The 21,544-nt window shown below is 44.4% G+C and overlaps 1 protein-coding gene across 3 annotated transcripts in view; it reads right to left on the minus strand.

Moving 5' to 3' along the window:
- The window catches only part of ESYT1 (extended synaptotagmin 1), a 420,895-nt gene that overhangs the window by 110,599 nt on the left and 288,752 nt on the right, over positions 1-21,544 (minus strand). For all 3 annotated transcript variants that reach the window (XM_069230578.1, XM_069230579.1, XM_069230580.1), the window contains exon 26: positions 8,561-8,682. In XM_069230578.1, coding sequence (XP_069086679.1) covers positions 8,561-8,682 — 122 coding nt within the window. The remainder of the gene's footprint in view (positions 1-8,560; positions 8,683-21,544) is intronic.

The following is a 21,544-nucleotide window of genomic DNA, read 5'->3' on the forward strand; positions in this document are numbered from 1 at the left end:
GCCATAAATTGAATGCGATTGTGAATTGCCCATTTCCAAACAGTTTGTGCTAGAAGGGACAATTGTGATGAATGTGTCCCCCCCTGTTTTTGCAGATAATGCATTGTGGTCATTTTGTCTGTCCTTATTAATACTATCGTGTGTGTGATTTGTGTCTGAAAAGCTTTGAGTGCTAAGAATACTGCTAGTAACTCTAAGTGGTTTATGTGATAAGTTTGTTGGATTGAGTTGTTGAGATGAGCTCCCCCAACCCATCATTGATGCATCTGTGTTAATTAAGGTATGAGGCACTGGGTCCTGAAAGGGCCGCCCTTTTGATAGGTTGATGGAATTCCACCATTGCAGAGAGCGGTGAGTCTGGCGGTCCAACAACACTAGATCCTGAATTTGACCCTGTGCCTGAGACCATTGTTGAGAAAGACACTGCTGTGGTGGTTGCATGTGTAGTCTTGCATTGGGTACTATTGGTATGCATGAAGCCATTGTTACGATATGAGATCGTGAAATGCTTGAATCCTGACTGGGTTTGGGTATGCTAATCCTGATTAGTGTTCAGAATTGCTCCCAGCCCAGATACAGTTGTATCTGGGATGGCTGCAGGTGAGATTTGTGGAAACTGATTGTGAATCCTAGATTGTGTAGGATGTTTATGTTATATTGAATATGTTGTTAACAAATTTGAATTGTACTGGCCTTTATAAGCCAGTCATCCAGATATGGGAAGACATGTATATGGTGTCTTCAGAGCAATGCTGCAACCACAACTAAGCATTTGGTGAATACACTTGCTGCTGTTGTTACCTCGAATGGTAGCACCTTGAATTGGTAGTGCTTTCCTGCTGTAACAAATCTTAGATTCTTTCAATGTGCTGGATGGATGCAAATGTAGAAATAAGCATTCTTGAAGTCTGATGCTTTCATGTAATCCTTTTTTGCAGTAGTATGAGGAAGTATAGTGAACATACTCTGGATCCTTGTTGGGATATAGGCACTATCTCTATGGTTTCTTTGAGTAGTAGTGATTGTACCTCCTTTTTTAATAAAGTTAGATGTTCCAGAGTAAGTCTGTGTGAACGAGGGGTAATATTTCGTGAAATAGAGATGAGTTCTAGGCAAAAGCCATGTTGGATAATTGATAGAACCCATTGATCTGTGGTGATGTTGTACCTTTGTGGGTACAAGTTTGCCAGTCTTCCTCCCACAGGAGATGTATGCTCTGTGGGGATTTGTAAGAAGTCACTGCTTTGTTGAGGTAGAGGAACCTCTGGGAGCGGCTCTTCCTCTACAACTAGGTCCTTTATAAGAGATCTGAATGAAACTCTGTTATAGAATTGTGGCCCTTGTTTTTGTCGTGAGGTGGATGGTTCTGTGGTTGAAACCATCTCTAAATTGTGGCCAACGAAAAGTGCCTCTAGTGTGTGTATTGTATAATGCACCCATAGTTTAGCTGTTTCTGATTATTTTTGAAGTTCATCTATTGTGGTATCAACTTCTGGCCAAAATAAATGTTGTTTATCGAAAGGCATATTTAATATAGCTTGCTGTACTTCTGGCTTAAATCCTGAAGTGCTTAGGCATGCATGTCTCCTAATGATTATGCTGGTGTTGTCTCCCCTTTCAGGTGTATCAGCTGCTTCAGTAGCACATCTGATTGCGTAATTAGAGAAAGCCTGCCCTTCTGCAACTATTTATTACCCCCTTTTTTGATGTTCCTTTGGAATATATTGTAACAAGTCTTCCATCTGGTCCCAATGAGCTCTATCAAATCTTGCTAGGAAAGCTTGTGAATGTGCAATCCTCCAGTGGCTGGTGGCTTGAGTAGCCAATCTTTTGCCTGCTGCATCAAATGTTCGACTTTCTTTGTCTGGAGGAAGAGCATTTCCTGTAGACGGGCTTTTGGCTCGCTATCTTGCTGCACTTACCAAAATAGAGTCAGGTGGTAATTGTGCCCTCATAAAAACTGGATTGGAGGCTGCATGTCTGTATTTTATTTTAAATCAACCCTGGGAGTAATTATCCTTTCTTTTACAGGCTCTTTAAACATGTCTTCAGCATGTCTAAGCATGCCCGGAAGCATAGGGAGACACTGCTACTCTTGGTGAGTGGATGTTAAAGTATTAAACAGAAAAATCATCCTCAACAGGATCTGTATGTAACTGTACATTATGATACGCAGCTGCCCTGACTAGAACCTGATTATAGGCAGTGGTATCTTCAGGGGGAGATGGCCTTGCTGGGTATACATCTGGGTCAATAGGGAGAATGGGATCCTTGTCATATATATCCCATGGGTCTACCACTTCTTGAGGAGCAGTTAAATCATCCCTATGTGGTGATGTAGATGAGGCCTGTGGAGAGAACTGTTGAATGTGTAGGTGAAGGTGGTGGTGGGGTAGAAGGGAGGGAAGGAGAATGTGGTGGTGAAGGCTGAGGTTGTTGCGTCACCTTTTGTTTAAGGACTTTGAAAGGTTGAGGCCCAGTGTCCAAAGTCTCTTGAAAAGTCAGTTTTCTTTTAATTCTTGGAGGAGGAGAGGCTATGGTCCTTCCTGTTTCTTTGTGTATATGAATTTTTCGCTAGTTAGTGTCCATAATCTCTAAAATAGGTTGTGTTTCCAATGACTCCTCAGTAGCTGGAAAGTGTTTACTACTGGCAGCTTTCGATTTCGAAGGTTTGGATATGGAATGCTTGGCTCAAACTGAAAATGTCGACTCTGAAGTGTTGTTAATTTTTTCGGCTTTGAGGTAGAAAATCAGATTTTCGGCTTGGTACCAAAACAGATGTGGCAGGCTGTTTGGTATATGCCAAAAGCACTTTGGTCTATTTTTGAGGTGCCGAACCCGAGGGTTGGTTGTCCAAAGGTAATTTTCGGGTGCGACCATGGCCTGAAGGCAGTGGATGACCGAAGACCGATGCAGCAGTATTTTTAATAGTCTTTGTTTGGTGTGATGGGACTGGTGTACTCACATACTGCGCTGGTGGTATGGATTGGATGTCGACATTGGAGTCTCAATCCGAATTTGCAATGGAAACGGCACTTCTTCTTGCACGTGTTCATCTCCGAAGATGTCTGTTGTGTGCTCTGACGACATGGACACCATCTCCATTCGACGCACCCTTCGGTCCCCAAGAGTCTTTTTGGATCAAAATGATCTACAAGTGTCACAGTTTTCTTCTCTGTATTCCGGAGACAGGCAGAGATTACACACCAAATGCTGATCGGTGTAGGGAAATTTGGCGTGACACTGAGGACAGAACTGAAACAGAGTCCGTCCCATCAGCATACCATTCTTCGACTACGATATTTCAAAGTAGGCCACGAAAGGGCAAGGTAGACCCTAAGAGCGAGGTAGCCCCTAAGGGCGAGGTCGCTTCTAAGGTCTCATAATCAACCCGACAACTGCTATAGGATCGACTATAAGAGTGGAAAAACGTGAACAAAACTATACCGATGTTTATAGAAAGTTAGATGAAAGTTCAGAAGATACTGAACCAAGATGTACCAGAGCGAGAGGGAACACGTCCGAACTTGACGGCGTGTGAATCTGCAGCGACTAATGCCACGAACAGATGTACACTGGGTAAGTGACATTTTCCGTTCGATGGCATGTGTAGCTGCAGATACACATGCTGTGCATAGACTAGTAAGCAGTCACCTCCCCTGGTTCAGCCTGTAGGAGTTGAAGTAGTTTGAAATAATGTTCTTAGTACAGCTTGACCTACTGTTGCCTGTTGTGCAGTTAACACATCTACACAGTAGTGCTTGGTAAATGTATGAGGTGTAGACCATGTTGCTGCCTTACATATTTCGTTCATTGGAATATTTCCTAGAAAGGCCATGGTAGCACCTTTCTTACTGGTTGAGTGTGCCTTTGGTGTAATAGGCAGCTCTCTTTTAGCTTTGAGATAGCAAGTTTGAATGCACTTAACTATCCATCTAGCAATGCCTTGTTTTGAAATTGGATTTCCTGTATGAGGTTTTTGAAAGGCAATAAATAGTTGTTTTGTCTTTCGAATTAGTTTGGTTCTGTCAATGTAATACATTAGTGCTCTTTTGATGTCTAATGTATGTAGTGCTCTTTCAGCTACAGAATCTGGCTGTGGGAAGAACACTGGTAATTCTACTGTTTGATTCAAGTGGAACAGTGAGTTTTGGTAAAAATTTAGGATTTGTCCGTAGGACTACTTTATTTTTGTGTATTTGAATAAATGGTTCTTGAATGGTAAATGCTTGAATTTCACTCACTCTTCTTAGAGATGTGATGGCAATTAAAAATGCAACTTTCCACGTTAAGTATTGCATTTCACAAGAGTGCATGGGCTCAAATGGTGGACCCATGAGTCGTGTTAAGACAATGTTGAGGTTCCATGAAGGAACTGGTGGTGTTCTTGGTGGTATAATTCTTTTTAGGCCTTCCATAAATGCTTTTATGACTGGTATCCTAAATAATGAAGTTGAGTGCGTAATTTGCAGGTAAGCTGAAATTGCAGTAAGATGTATTTTTATGGAAGAGAAAGCTAGTTTTGACTTTTGCAAATGTAGTAAGTATCCTACTATATCTTTTGCAGATGCGTGTAAGGGTTGAATTAGATTATTATGGCAGTAATAAACAAATCTTTTTCACTTATTTGCATAGCAGTGTCTAGTGGTAGGCTTCCTAGCCTGTCTTATGACCTCCATACATTCCTGTGTGAGGTGTAAGTGCCAGAATTCTAGGATTTCAGGAGCCAAATTGCTAGATTCAGCGATGCTGGATTTGGATGTCTGATCTGTTGTTTGTGTTGTGTTAACAGATCTGGTTTGTTTGGTAGTTTGACATGAGGTACTACTGAAAGGTCCAGTAGTGTTGTGTACCAAGGTTGTCTTGCCCATGTTGGTGCTATTAGTATGAGTTTGAGTTTGTTTTGACTCAACTTGTGTACTAGATATGGAAGGAGTGGGAGAGGGGGAAAAGCGTACGCAAATATCCCTGACCAGTTCATCCATAGCGCATTGCCCTGAGACTGATGTTGTGGGTACCTGGATGAGAAGTTTTGGCATTTTGAGTTTTCCTTTGTTGCAAATAGATCTATTTGTGGTGTTCCCCAAAATTTGGAAGTAAGTGTTTAGTATTTGGGGGTGAATTTCCCATTCGTGGATCTGTTGGTGATCCAGAGAGAGATTGTCTGCTAACTGATTCTGAATCCCTGGAATAAATTGTGCTATTAGGCGAATGTGGTTGTGAATCGCCCAATGCCATATTTTTTGTGTCAGGAGACACAACTGTGTCGAGTGTGTTCCTCCCTGTTTGTTTAGGTAATACATTGTTGTCATGTTGTCTGTTTTGACAAGAATGTATTTGTGGGTTATTATGGGTTGAAATGCTTTCAGCGCTAGGAATACCGCTAACAGTTCTAAGTGATTTATATGAAACTGTCTTTGCTGTAAGTCCCATTGTCCTTGGATGCTGTGCTGATTGAGGTGTGCTCCCCACCCTGTCATGGATGCATCTGTCGTTATCACGTATTGTGGCACTGGGTTTTGAAAAGGCCGCCCTTGGTTTAAATTTATACTGTTCCACCATTGAAGCGAGATGTATGTTTGGCGGTCTATCAACACCAGATCTACAAGTTGACCCTGTGCTTGTGACCATTGTGATGCTAGGCACTGTTGTAAGGGCCGCATGTGCAGCCTTGCATTTGGGACAATGGCTATGCATGAAGACATCATGCCTAGCAGTTTCATTACCATTTTGACCTGTATCTTTTGTTTTGGATACATGGCTTGTATTACATTGTGAAATGTTTGAACTCTTTGTGGACTTGGAGTGGCAATCCCTTTTACTGTGTTGATTGTTGCCCCTAGGTATTGCTGTGTTTGACACGGCAGAAGGTGTGACTTTGGGTAGTTGATTGAGAAACCTAGTTTGTGTAGGGTTTCTATGACATATCTTGTGTGTTGTGAACACTGTATTTGCGTGTTGGTTTTGATTAACCAATCGTCTAGGTACGGGAACACATGTATTTGCTGCCTTCTGATATGTGTTTTGCTGACATTTAAGAACTTATAGCTACCATTATGCAAAGTATTTCTAGAGCAAAATGTTCCCATATGACCAGGTATATTAGGAACAGACCAAGAATAGACACCAATACCACGTACAGTAACACAGTTGAGATAAATAATATGCTGATGTGTCACACGCTTGGAATAACTCAGCTCCCATAGTACATATCTCACATCCTGAGGTAAACAAAATGGTCAATTGTTCTCAATTGTCTAAAGAACAGAGTAGGAGGGAGAGGTGTTAAAAGCTCACCATTAACCTTTTTGTGTGTTACATACAAATCTTAAAGAATCACAAATATATTCCCATCCTAAATATAGGGAAGAAGTGGACAGCTGGAAAGAAGAGCTTGAATATTACAGAATTACATGACAGGGCAGAGACGAAATTATGTACAGTTACTTGTAAAAGCAAATTCAAGGACAAGGTACAGAGAAGGAAATCAGAGATAGGGAAGAAAGAAGGAAGAACGGATAACTGAAATTAATGAGGAACGGAAGGAAATACAATCCACATTCTTTATCCACCCTGAAAAACACCATCTGCATCATTTTTTATTTTACTTTTTTGCCTTAAGGTAAAAAATATGTACTGTTGGAAAGTCAAGCCCTTAGATGTGTCTGTTACTTTTGGTATAAACCAAAGCTTCTCAAAAGTAACCTGATAGCATTTCCTGATTTACTCAAAATCCCAGTTTGTGGAAAGCTAACTGAAGCTTTGCTTGGCAGTTCTCTGATCTTTCACCAGCCAGCCATGCTGGTAATGGAAAAGTGACTTTTCTTGGTGGAAGATGGGTCGGTGCAAATGAGAGAACTTTTACAAAAATTCAGAAAGCAGTATTTAGGTCAAAGGGTGAGAAACAAAAGAACTCTATTAAGAACAAAAAGCAAAACTTTTTTTATATGCTTGAACATCGGGTTTTGAAAATATTAACAATAGGTGTGGATTTAATGCCTGATGATGTTTGTAAGAAAGTCCTAAATATATGTATTTTCTAAATACTTTTTGTTTTTACTTTTTGTACTTAATGAAGTGTCATTTTATTTATGGTTTATGTCTAGTATATTTTTGTGAGTATATTGTTTATGAGTTATCTGTTATTATATTTAATAAATGGCATAATTTTGTATATTGTCGGTTGTGTTGGTTTTTTGCACAGTTTGCACTCAAGTCTGTCCTTAATTTTGCCCAAGGTATTTTTTTTTTTTTTTTTTAGGTCAAAGGGGTAAATATCTGCATTGAAAATGACCTCCTATCATAGCAAACACTATTTCCTGCCAATGCTCTTCCCTGATTGGTATACTAACGCAGGCCTCTTGGAGAGCTACTTGACATCCTTTTATCTATATGACCTCAAAGATGTGAGCTTACCATGTTATGTAAAAAGATTCACAAAGTTCTGGTCATGAAGATATACAATTGAACTGAAGCCCCTGGTCATCTTGGGTACAAGAATGCACATGATAAAATTCCAGACATCTCTCTGTATCTAGACCCAGTTTGATGGTTCCCAAAAGAAGTTTAGAAATTTCTTCCAGGTGGTCTAGGGAGAATTTTGAAATTGTGGAGGATATGAAGGAAGTTATGAGCATAGACTAGTTTGATGATGTTCAGCATATATATGCTCTAAAAGGAGGAAGTAGCTCCTGCAGGGTAGAGCTTCATTCTCAGGTTACAGGCTTCCTGCAGTCTTTGCTGAATTCACCACAATCTCCTTCCCATTAGTACCAAGTGCAAACACAAACTCTAAAATATATAAAACCAAAATCTTGATGTTATAAAAATGTCTCCTGCATTCAATCCCTATAGCCATCCAAACTCACTTCCCACACATTTTAGGACTAGTGCCTTATTTAGAGTTTGGCAGAGCAGGATAGCCACCAAAAAGGGGTGGATGTCTCTTTTGCCATATCTAGAATACCACTGACATTAACACACTCTTTATACATCAGACAGGACATCTGCTACTTTTTGGCAGATGTTTTGCATTCGTCCAACACGAATTAATGGTCCAAGTTATTTTACTTCAGTTCTCCCTTACTTTGGGGCAAGTAGTAAAAAGAGGGATTACATGCAGGTGAAATACTTTGTACGGAGCTAGTTGTGTAAGGTATAGAGTTTGGTAGTCTACATTTTGGGTTCTGTGTATGTGCAGTCATATATTTATGCATGCAAGCCTTCCAGTATCATGTAAATGGTGCTGTTTTCAACATCCCAGTGCCATAGAAAGCTAGCTGCTATAAGACAAGGGTGGGTAGAGGTCAAACATGATTTAATCTAATGCATTAAGAAATTCGTTTTAAATGTTAGGTTTCTTGTTGCAAGACTCCTTTTATTATGGCCACCCAGCAGGCCAATCCTGAGCACATGGAATCTAACAACCTGGTCATGTCGTACTATGCAGGTCCGATAACATTATCGGGCATCATTGATTGACTGACTCAATCATAGCTCCTTTCCTTCTTCTCAGATACTCAGAATTACACACTGCACTCAAGGGTGCCTCTTCCCCTACCTATTTGTGGTGGTGTTTCGCTGCCGCACTTCCTGGTTCGGTAACTCTTTCTCACGAGGCTGCAGAACGGAATCCAAGTTTAGTGCGCCCACTTCAGGCATAAGGTGATTTGAAGACAAGATCTGCAAGGAAAAGAGGGTTTAGAGCATTGATTAGGAGGGTATGTTCAAAAAGCCATAAAGGGCCAAGTAACGCCACATGGCTTGGTCCTACAGAACCATCCAAGATCCACGCAGTCTGACTCAAACACCATTCTGGTTTCACCTTACAGAAACAATATGACCCAGTAATGTCACACAGTTCATCGGTCAGTACTCCCACAAAGCTTCACCTTAGACAAACACTACTACAAATTAGTGTTACAAAAGCCTTCGCACATACACACATCCTGGACATAAATGGCTAAACAGACCAAGATTACATTGTATGGGTACACTGCTGTGTTATAGCTGTTACCAGGGTTCCTAGTCTGAAGACAGCAAAAAATTCAAGCATTTGAATCCATGAAAAATTCAATGCTGGTGAAATACATTTTCAATTTACAGGACCAACCTGACCCAGTACTGTCACAGAGTCTTGCCTTAACCAACATTCTTGCGTCAATACTGTTCAAAACAGAATCTTAGAAAATCACTGCAACAGAGCACTACAAGGCCTCACTTTATATAATCATCCTAGCTATGCACAGTCACACAGGGGCGACTCCTCTGCTAGTGCGGTGGAGCATCGCCCCTCCGCCAGCAGCAGCAACATTTTTATAGTAAAAACATAATAAACTCTCTTTATTATGTTTTTACTATAAAACGGGCTGAGCCACAGGTGTGATGGAGACAGTGTGCATGTATGTTTGGCTGGCCGTCTTGGGCTGACCAAACGAACGAGTTACTTACCTTCGGTAACGACTTTTCTGGTGGATACATTAGCTACCTGTGGATTCCTCACCTAATGAATACTCCCATGGCGCCAGCATTCGACGGAAATCTTCTTCCTAGTCTCTGCACGTCGACGAGGACGTCACTCTAGCCCACGCGACGCCGTCTGACGTCATACAGGCAATAAGAGGTCCTCGACGACGTGCCGACGTCAGTACCAACATTTTTTACGTGCATGAGAACAACCACCCAATGCAATGAAAGAGCAAGGCAACATCCCATAACCTTGTAAAATACACAATATTGCAATGAATAGCTGTAAATTTTATATAACGAACAAATATATGCAAATCATGTATGTACACAAAGATATATACATATATATATATATATACAGATAATATAAACACGTATCCATATATACAACGTCTATTGCAACCTTGAAGACCAAGAGGAGCGCACTCAAGGATTACTTGGTAAGACCAGAAAGGCAACGGGGAGGCGGGTGGGACCGTGAGGAATCCACAGGTAGCTAATGTATCCACCAGAAAAGTCATTACCGAAGGTAAGTAACTCGTTCTTCTGATGGATACAACTACCTGTGGATTCCTCACCTAATGAATAGAGTCCCAAAGCAGTACCACGCCCGGTGGCGGGTGCCTAAATGGTCAAACCAAGAAATCCTGCAGCACTGACCGTGCAAAATGGCCGTCCCTTCTGACCTCAGAGTCCAAACAGTAATGTTTCGCAAAAGTGTGAAGGGACGACCAAGTTGCGGCCTTGCAGATGTCAACCACAGGAACACCCCTGGCCAAGGCCGAAGTGGCCGACTTAGCTCTGGTGGAATGAGCTCTAATGCCCTCAGGAGGGTCCTTCTTTGCCAAAGAGTAACAGATTTTAATGCAAAGAACCACCCACCTGGAGAGTGTTCTCTTGTGGACTGCCTTTCCTCTCCTCTTGCCCACGTACCCGATGAACAGCTGATCCTCCAGCCTGAAATCCTTTGTTCTATCAATAAAGAAGCTCAACGCCCTCTTTGGGTCCAGACGGTGCAGTCTTTCTTCCTCTTTAGAAGGATGAGGCGGAGGATAGAACGTGGACAAAGTAATTGTCTGAGCCAAATGGAAGGGTGAAACAACCTTCGGGAGGAAAGCAGCCTTGGTCCTCAACACCACCTTATCCCCATAAAAAGTTGTATAAGGGGGCTTTACCGATAAGGCCTGCAACTCACTCACTCTCCTTGCAGATGTTATAGCTACCAGGAAAACTGTTTTTATAACCAAATACCTTAAGGGGCAAGAATGCATAGGCTCAAAAGGGGACCCCATAAGGAAAGTCAGGACCAAGGACAAATCCCATTGCGGCATAACGAATGGTTTTGGAGGATATTTATTTAGAAGACCTTTCAAGAATCTGATAACAATAGGGGATTTAAATAACGATGGTTGGTCTGGAAGACAAATGAAGGCTGACAAGGCCGACAAATAACCCTTAATGGTAGCCACTGCACAACCTTTCTGCGCTAGAGAGAGAGCAAAAGACAAAACGTCCGATAGATGAGCATGTAAGGGATCAATCTGCCTCCCTCCACACCACGCAACAAATTTAGACCACCTATTAGCGTAGATAGATTTAGTGGAGTGTCGCCTGGCCGCTAATATAACATCCACTACATCAGGTGGGAGAGAGAAGGAACTCAGGTTGCCCCGTTCAATCTCCAGGCATGTAGGTGCAGACTCTGGAGGTTGGGGTGTAAAACCTGCCCCTGAGACTGCGAGAGGAGGTCTGCCCTGAAAGGGAGACGGAGCGGAGGGCACATTGAGAGTTGGAGAAGGTCGGAGTACCACACCCTCCTTGGCCAATCCGGAGCTATTAAGATGACTAGCGCCCGGTCTTGGCGAATCTTCCTCAATACTCGAGGAATCAAGGGTATGGGAGGAAACGCGTAAAGCAACTGGCCGTACCAGGTTATTTGAAACGTGTCCCCTAACGCTCCCTGCATCGGATACTGGAGGCTGCAGAATAACGGACAATGCGCGTTCTCCAGAGTGGCAAACAGATCTACCCGAGGAAACCCCCACCTTTGGAAGATCAAACGGGCTTGATCTGGATGGAGACGCCACTCGTGGTCTGCCGAGAATTGGCGACTGAGACCGTCCGCACGTACATTCAAGACCCCGGCCAGATGATTTGCTACCAAGCAAATCTGATGGTCCTTTGCCCAGGACCATAGTCGAAGAGCTTCTCTGCAGAGAAGGTACGACCCTACTCCTCCCTGTTTGTTTATGTACCACATCGTGGTAGTATTGTCCGTCAGGACCTGTACCGACTGACCACGAAGGGAAGGGAGGAAGGCCTTGAGAGCCAGACGTACAGCCCGTAACTCTAACAGATTGATATGAAACATCTGCTCCTCTGGAGACCAAAGGCCTTTGATCTCCAGATCCCCCAGATGAGCTCCCCACCCTAGAGTGGAAGCATCCGTTATGACCGTGGCCACTGGTGGCGACTGCGCGAACGGCTTTCCTTGTGAAAGATTGTTGCTCGCAATCCACCACTTCAAGTCCACAGCAGCATCTCTGGAGATCTTGACAGCACCTTCTAGATCTCCTTTGTGTTGAGACCACTGCCTTCGGAGGCACCACTGAAGAGCCCTCATGTGCCAGCGAGCATGCGTGACCAACAGAATGCAGGAGGCAAACAGACCGAGCAGACGAAGGACCTTGAGGACTGGAACTACCGCTCCATTTCGAAACATTGGAACCAATTCCTGAATATCTTGAATCCGCTGAGGCGGAGGAAAGGCTCTACTCAATGTTGTATCCAGTACTGCCCCTATGAACAGGAGGCGCTGAGAGGGCTCCAGGTGAGATTTGGGCTCGTTCACCTGAAAAACCCAGGTCGAACAACAACTGAGTCGTTGACTGCAGATGATGCGACACAAGCTCCGGCGACTTGGCTTTGATCAACCAGTCGTCCAAGTAAGGGAATACTGCTATCCCTTTCCTTCTGAGCTCTGCCGCAACCACCGACATCACCTTCGTGAAGACTCGAGGTGCTGAAGTAAGACCAAACGGAAGGACCGCAAACTGATAGTGCTGCGATCCCACCATAAACCGGAGATACTTCCTGTGTGACTTGAGTATCGGGATATGAAAGTAAGCATCCTGCAAGTCGACAGACACCATCCAATCTTCCTTGTTCAACGCCAAAAGCACCTGAGCTAGGGTCAGCATCTTGAACTTTTCCTGTTTGAGGAACCAATTCAAGATCCTCAGGTCCAGGATTGGTCTCAACCGACCATCCTTCTTGGGAATCAGGAAATACCTTGAGTAACAACCTCGACCCCTTTCCTGCTCTGGGACCAACTCTACCGCGCCCTTTGAAAGGAGGACTTGTACCTCCTGTTCTAGCAACAGGAGGTGTTCTTCTGAACAATAAGATGGGCGGGGCGGGATGAGGGGCGGGAACTCCCGAAAGGGAAGGGTGTAGCCTTTTCCCACAATACTGAGAACCCAAGTGTCCGTTGTAATAGTCTTCCACTTGCGGAGAAAATGCTGTAATCTTCCCCCTACAGGAGAGGAGTGAGTGGGAAATGGTGGAAGCCTAAGGCTGCTTTCCCTGCTGCACCCCTCCAGAGGACGAGGAAGAGGCAGAGTGCTGCTGAGAGGCTCCTGTGGTGCGGGCCCTCCCTCTCCCTCTAAAAGATCTATAGGGATGGGAAGAGGCAGGTTGCTGGAATCTCCCCCGAAAGGAAGAGGAGGAAGAGCCACGCCCAAATCCCCGAAACCTCCTGAAAATCCTGGAAGAGGCAGAGGAAGAAGGAGCTTGGAGTCCTAGCGATTTGGCTGTGGCCCTGCTCTCCTTAAAACGTTCCAAGGCCGAATCTGCCTTGGCGCCAAACAGCTTGTCCCCATCAAAAGGGAGATCCAATAGGGTTGACTGCACATCTGCAGAAAACCCCGAATTACGGAGCCAGGCCTGTCTCCTTGCCACCACAGTCGTGCCCATTGCTCTGGCCACCGAGTCGGTCGTATCCAGCCCAGACTGAATAATCTGGGTCGCAGCAGCCTGGGCATCTGAAACAACATCCAAAAGACCCTGGGGAAGCTCCGTAAATGATGAGGAAATGTCATCCATAAGAGCATGAATATATCTCCCCAGGATACAAGTTGCGTTGGTGGCCTTCAACGCCAGACTGCAGGACGAAAAGATTTTCTTGGACTGCGCATCCAGTTTCTTCGAGTCTCTGTCCCCAGGCACCGTCGGGAAAGAACCAGGCACTGATTTGGATGAACAGGAGGCCTGCACCACCAAGCTCGGTGTAGGGTGCCTAGAAAGAAAGCCAGGGTCAGTTGGTGCAGCTCGATACCTCCTGGCTACGGCTCTATGAACCGCTGGGGAAGATACTGGTCTCTTTCACACCTCTAGCACCGGATCCAGCAAAGCGTCATTAAAGGGCAATAGAGGCTCTGCCGCAGCTGAGGCCGGATGAAGCACCTCTGTCAGAAGGTTCTGTTTTGTCTCTGCCACCGGCAAAGGCAGGTCCAGAAAACTAGCTGCCTTCCGTACCACTGCGTGAAAGGAAGCAGCCTCCTCCGTGTATTCCCCTGGAGACGAAAGATCCCACTCAGGGGAAGTGTCCAGCCCACTGTCTGTATCTAGACCATGCAGTCCATCACCCGAGTCCTCTAGTTCTCCTTCTTCCAGGACTCGTTGGTACTCCTGCTCCTCTAATAAACGGAGAGCACGTCTCCTCGAATGAAGCCTCTGCTCGATACGCGGAGTCGACAATGCCTCCGCCTCCGCCGAAGATCGGCGCCGATGAAAGAGCACTCGGAGTGGATGGATCCACCGGAGTCACAGGACGAAATCCTGACGTCGACGGGATGGAAATCTCCGGGGCCAATCTCTCCGAAGCCACCGGAGCGGCCACTGGCGCCGACACCGGCGCCGAGCCCACGTTCCCAAAAGGGAGAAAGGGCATAAAGGGTGCCGGCCGTAGAGGCGCAGGATCACCCAATGAAAAGGCCAAAGGGCCAGCCGGAGCACCCCCTGGAGCCATCTGTTGGAAGATGGTATACATTGCATTTAGGAATGCGGTACTATCGGCTCCAGGGGTGGGAAAAGCCAGATACTGGGGTGCCTGTATCGAAGGCGACCCCGACCTCGACGTCTGCAACGCCAGGGACAACACCAGAGGCTGCACCACTTCAATCACCGACGCCTGTCCAGGTGAAGTCGGTGACGCCGGAGAGGGCAACGGCGTCGATGGATGCGGCGTGACCGTGGGACTGACCTCCCAAGTCCTCTGGCGCCGATCCGAAGACCTGGAACGAGTCTCCTTGCTCGAATGGCGCCGTGATTCTCTACGGCGCCGGGAGTCTCGATGACGCCGATGCCTTGGCGAAGAAGACTTCTTATGATGTTTTTCTTTCTTCGACTTCGCCATAAACAACTTCGCCTCACGTTCCTTGAGGGCCTTTGGATTCATGTGCTGGCAAGAATCGCAAGTCGAGACGTCGTGGTCGGAGCTTAAACACCAAAGACAGTCGGAGTGAGGATCCGTAACTGACATCTTGCCCCCACACTCACGACAAGGCTTAAAACCCGACTTTCTCTGCGACATTATTACTGCAGCGAAGGACTACGCAGCAAAAAATACACTGTAACCACGAAAGTAACAGTTGCTCCCTCGAAGATAACCGTTTCGAATGCACGGAAAAAAGGGAACTGATGTCGGCACGTCGTCGAGGACCTCTTATTGCCTGTATGACGTCAGACGTCGTCGCGTGGGCTAGAGTGACGTCCTCGTCGACGTGCAGAGACTAGGAAGAAGATTTCCGTCGAATGCTGGCGCCATGGGAGTATTCATTAGGTGAGGAATCCACAGGTAGTTGTATCCATCAGAAACACATGCGCACTGTGCTCTCTCCAGTCTGGCACTGTGTTTCCGGGCTGGACAGAGCAGGCACAGGCTCCCAGTCTCCCTGGGAGCACCCTGACTGGAAGCTTCCAGCCAATCATAATGCTGCTCTGAGCAGCGTCAGGATTGGCAGCAGGGCAGGCTGGGAGCCTGTGCTTGCTGAGGAGACAGAGGAGCGGATGGATCAGTGAGGAAAAAAAGTTTTTTTTTTTTTTTTAAATCATTAAATAATTTTGTGGGCCCCCCACCACGTCTGCCACATGCCCGCGCCGCCCCACCCCTTTTCCCTCTTGTGAGCCGCGCCTTCATTCATACAGACCAGCATTACTGTCTTACAGAACTATAGGGACACAGTGTTGTCACACACCCATGGCTCACAAAAGTATGCAAGACCCAGTAGAGGATTTCTGGATCTCTCCATCACCAGCTTCCCTCGCAAGTATTCCCATGAAAACTCAAAAGCTCAAAAGTCATGCCACTTCTAAAATAACCAAATCCCAAGCCCGATATCTTGTTCAAACAGAATGGTCTTGCAACCTCTGGCACACCACCCTACTGTCTGTACATCTGTAGACCAGAGGCCTACTAATTGATTTTATGTTGGTTCCACCCATGGCACTGCACTAGTTAACATCAGAGAAAAGCTGCACAGCATCTGTGACACAGGGTAAGAATGCACTTCAAAACTACTGGTCTTCTATGAAGTATTCAATGCCAGTGCCTAACAGGTGCTGCGTAACTGTCAGGCAACAATCTCCTGAGTGAGTTGGACATATCTAGCATGTATCACATCCTTACTAACTACAGTTAAATCAGGTCAAGCTAGATCCATACCTCTATAAAGTCAATGCAATCATGCCCTCCTGCTCCTGCCTCTTGTCTAACCACTTCAGCATTTTCATGGCCCTGTGGCTGATAGATTGAAAAATCCCCCCGCACTGGAGTTTTACTTTTTTTAATTGCTCCTAATTAGGTATTTTAAAATAAACTGAGGCAATCATCAATGCTGTATTGCATATTTTGTCACAATAGAGATTCCTTTTTTAATGCAGGCTAACGGTCAGGAGGACAAGGTAGTACTAACATTAAGAACAATGTCAAAACTGAAATAAACATCATCGCCTGGGGGAACTGGTCCACATTTGTGGTTGCATCATAATGGTCTAATTTACTTGACCGAATCTCTGTGTGTCCGTCTTTTGGTGAAATATTAGTTAAGATGATTGGTGTATCAGGTCAAATAATGTTTAAACATGTTTGGTGGTACTCTGACCAACTTTATGTTATCATATCAGCAGATATGGGTGTGTCAATAGAGGGTAGGGAGGTTCCATTTGATGGTGATGATTAATTTTTCAAGGATCATCATTAAGTCAATAAATATACTGTCAGATTTGTCAGCCTAAGGCCTGGTCAACAACCCCAAAAGACAAGCTTTAGGGGTCTGGATGTATTGCAGATGGTACTTCGATCTACTACAAGCTGGAAGATGGATTGGGGCTCAATAAAGGCAATAATTTGAAAGATGTACAGATTTGTAAACAAAAAAACCAAACCTGATTCAGTCAAAAAAGATCTTGCTTATGGGTCCTTTAGACCTGCCACCTTTCCCACTGTTGTCATCAAACTTAATGTGTACTTTCCTTGTCCTATAAAACAGTGCAGAAGCACGGCATCATCTTTGACTCAGTGCTCTCCGTCACTCCTCACATAGGTGCAACCATCAAATGTGCAATCTACCAGTTTTAACAAGTTTGTTCCTTCTTACAGTTTCCTCATAAAATGCCCAAGTGCTTGCCATCTATATTGGATTTCCCGAAAACTACATGTCCCAGCTTGAAAATATATAGAGTGAAGCAGTCTACATCATTTTTAAGATAAAATGGCAATGCTACTTTGTTCTGGCCTTGAAGGCCTTCCACTGACTTTGGCTCAACAGAGAGCACAACTCAAAACATTGTACCATACTCTCAAGAATCTACATGGCTGCAAAAAATAGCTACACACCCAAGACTTTTGAACTCTGCAACCCAGCTAGGTGCTTGAAGTTGAACAATCAGAGTTGATGACCATCTTATCCAGCCAGCCAGCCAGAACATTTGCTGAAAAATTCTTGAATGACCAAGGGTTTAGAATTGGGGATAATGTTTTAGCACATCTCAGATTTGAGGAAGATTTAAAATTCCAGAGAGAAGTGAAGACATATCTATTATGCCCATGTAATGACTATGAAAGGAAAGTATCTATCTTCTCAGCGCAGTGTTCAAGAAATGTTTGGCCCATCCTTGCGTCTCTCTCTCTCTCTCTCTCTCTCATACCCCCAATACCAATGTTACTTTCCCTGTCCAGTTCGCACTGAAGGATCACTAATGGCTAGCCATGGTTCCTTTCTGGAAAGACTCTACTATTAGTTCAGCTTACTGGGGACGTTGTAATGAATCTTGAAATGGCTTCTTCAACAATTCTACATGAAGAACCGAGCCTTTTGCACTTTTACTACCTGTATCATAAAGCCTTCAAGCACTCTGGGTGGCTTAATAGTATTGTGTAGGTACTTACACAACTTAAAAGACACATCAGTGGCTCACTCACTCCTTTAAAAGTCAAACGTACACAATCTTCTTCGCACGAAAATGTGACAGTCTTTTCTAAACACACATTCTTGAGTATGGCTGCATAGCTCAGCCTAACAAAGCCCTCCAGGCACAACAATAAATCAGCCTAGTCCTGCAGAAAACAGATGAAACTATGCCATGCAAACTCGCTAAATACCTCTGTCTCACAGAATCGCCGTGGCCCACCAGTACACCCAGGCCAGGACCAACATACAGTCTTACCGTACAGAACAATCTTGGTCCAGAATTCACCCATGAACCACCTCACCAGTACAGCCAAGGAAAGGGCTGCAGAGTCTCACATCACAGAACCATCATGGTCTATATTTCAACCTAGCCTCGCTTCATAGCACAGTCAGGATCAGTTTGGCCAGAGAGTATAACCTTATAGAATTATCCTGAACAAGCAAAGCCATCACATCTTTCCTTGCTTAACCATTCTGGCTGACAGTGATGCTCTGCTTTACAGCGGAATGCCAACCTGAAACACTTTCCCAGTGGCAGCACACAGTACCACTGGAGACACTGCTCTCTTAAATGGTCAATTAATATTTACAGTCATCTTAAATTTTATTTTATTTTTGGTTTATTGTAATGTTTGCTGAATAAACACACAAAGTAAAAGAAAAAGTAAAAGTAAATTGTCACCCCTAGTTGGGACATCACCTCGCTCATAAGCCCCTTCTCTACAGCATCCAATTGCCCAAAAGCGCTACTCAAGACACTAACTATTGTGTGAAGGAAAAGCAGCAGCTTGTACTGGACTATTTCCTTTGCATTTGCACTAAAAAAGTGAAATTTGCTGGGAACATACATATAAATATAAGCAGCCTATCTGAGGTCCAATACCGCCTCAACAATTGAGTTCATAATGGCTTGAGCAGTGGGTTTCTGTGAGGCACTTGTGCACGAGACTCAGCTTTGTTTAAGCAGTTTCTTTTCTGCCACAAACAGGCTTATAAGGGCAAGATCAGTAAAGGTACCTGGTTGCAATAACGTTATCTGTATGCTTTGGGACCTAGATAAGAGCCAAGCTGGGTCGTTGAATGACTAGGAAAGATATGCCATGCTGCACTTGTTTGGTTTTGGCTGTTCTCTTTTGTCTTCCTCCAGGAGACTTGACAACCTGAGAGTCAGCTAGAGGTGCTCTATGATTTTAGCGAAGTTCACCCGTAGAGCCAAAGGATCCGCTGCTATTGGGATGCTCCAAAGTGTGTCTCACAAACAGCTGAGTATGGCTAATGCCACTTATATAAGCAAAAGGGTGATAGATGGTTGGTGGTGTTTGTGAGCCTTTTTACCTGTAAGGTGCATGTTAAATGTATGCTGTATGCCTGCAGATACGGGGTAAAGAATGAATGGTGTCTTATGGTGGACAGTGAGTGACAGGGCAAAATGGTAGTTACTCTGTCGATTGTCTTAATTCTCCCCCTAGGAATGTGACACAATCTGTGCAAACTCCCTTCGACTCTGCCCAGAAACAATGTAGAGGTCTGGTGGGCTAGCATATATTTGCTCCCTACCAAGCAGTTTCAGCTTTCCACAGTACCTAAGCACCCTGCCCCCTCGGATATTGGTTTGGTGGGTGTTGCCTAAAAAGTTGTAAACACTGTCTGAAAGTATGCAACATCGAACAAAGCAAATACAAATCACTTTACCTGTTTATACCAGCCTGTTCACATGCCTGGTAAAAAAGCTAGGAAATTGGATAACATTGTGATTGGTTGAGGGTTCAAGTTTTAAAAGCAAGGTTGTGTCCAGTCCCTTGCTTCCAATAGTGCATCCAAAGCAAATAAATACTGACTTCATCAAGCCAGTAGGTGGATTGAAACAGTGGAACCTACTGATTTTAATGTGTTACTCAGGACCAGAAATATGCCTAGCACTCTGGATAATTCGAAATGTGCAACAGGAGATAATGCTCCGTGGACAGAAAGCAGTGGGCCCCTAACTGGAAAGACAAAGCACATCTGACTGAGACCTGTGTAGTAGCTGTTTCTAGGGACTGAGCCATAAGGAGCATGCAGGCCAGCTTGTGATAACTCACTTAAGAAGCAATAAGAGGGAAATGACTTGCAGAGAAGCATTCCAGAACTGCAAGTGTGGTCAGCCTATATCGTCTATGAATTGGACAGTACCATCCTTCACTTTGTACTAATCCCCTCAGGCTGACTTTAACATGGGTGGAACACTGAGGTAGGCTCCCATTGGTTGTGACTGGTCAATAATGTTCTACAACCATTCAAATTATCTCACTAGCCCTCATAGTTCACATGCTAATAACGTTTAAAGTCCCACTCTAAACCCATATTCAAGGTCCTTGGCGCAAAAATGGTGACTCTGAGGGTCCAATTAATGTTTTCTGTCCAGTGGGTGGCCCTCAAAACCATAAATTTTGATAGTGATGGGCCGTTATTGAGACGTGGGATCATTATTATCTCATCTCTGTAAGACATACTCTGAGTGCTAGTACAACTCCAGCTGCAGTAGTTCTCCTGTGCTGAACTCAAACAGTACGCTGAACCTCAGCTGATCTACAAAACCTTCCACCCACCCAAACCCGGTCCAACTATGGAAAATGGCTCCTGGATTCCTGCTAGCCCAGTTAACTGGACGTTCAAAGGCCAAATGTGAGTTGGCCAAGCAGTACCCTTGTGAGGCATTAGTGCCTTCAGATGATTCCAAGTGACCATTTTTCTTGCAAACTGGATTACTAGGTGCAGAAAAACTCACACTGGGTCCGATTTTACCACATGCGAAATTGCATGGAGTAAAATTGCAGGCAGATCTGAAAATAGGCACGTCTCAGCTCCCACCCAACCCCCACTAACAACAATGGGGGGGGGGATCAAAAAACACACCCCCAGCTGATCGAAAGCCTGCCCACCCACTACCCCACATTAGCCCCTCTTCTACTTAACACGTGGTAAATGGGAGCAGAAAGTCCACAGTATCAGGAATACTCATGTAGAAAATGATCTAGTATTCATGAGTCGGCCTGTTTTACCTCCATTCTGGGTACCCAAACTTGTAACTGCATAGTACAGTAGTGCATGTGTAATTGCGGATTCCTGCCATAATAATTTTGGCATTACTGCACTATTCAACCCATAATAAGGTATTTGTAAACTATACTCTTAGCACCCAACCTTCCACTTTGAATATGTGGGGGGCAACCATTCATTTTTGGTGGGATGCCTGAAAAACTGCACCATTTTACTGGATTCTCAGCCACATTGACTCAAATCCAACGAGTTGTCCTGTTTCGCAGTAAATCAGTTACCAAAGTCTAACTTCAGTTTTCCTCCACTGTACTTTTTCTATACTCACATGCATGAATCACTCCCCATAAAATAGCAGTAACTGTTAAAATGGCTGTAGGGCTCAATAACAGTATTTGTTTAGTAGCACAGGCACCAACTCATTTGAAACAACCCTATCTTCAGCCAATAAAATGGAAACGTTGAGCTGTTTTTCCAATCTAGAGGTTATTGTAGCTCAGATTTCATAGCATAGATTAAAGAGTATATATCATAGCAGTCAGCTTCCAATCAAGGTAAAGGGTTGTATG

This window comes from Pleurodeles waltl, chromosome 4_2, assembly GCF_031143425.1.
Source record: "Pleurodeles waltl isolate 20211129_DDA chromosome 4_2, aPleWal1.hap1.20221129, whole genome shotgun sequence".
Taxonomy (NCBI): Eukaryota; Metazoa; Chordata; class Amphibia; order Caudata; family Salamandridae; genus Pleurodeles; species Pleurodeles waltl.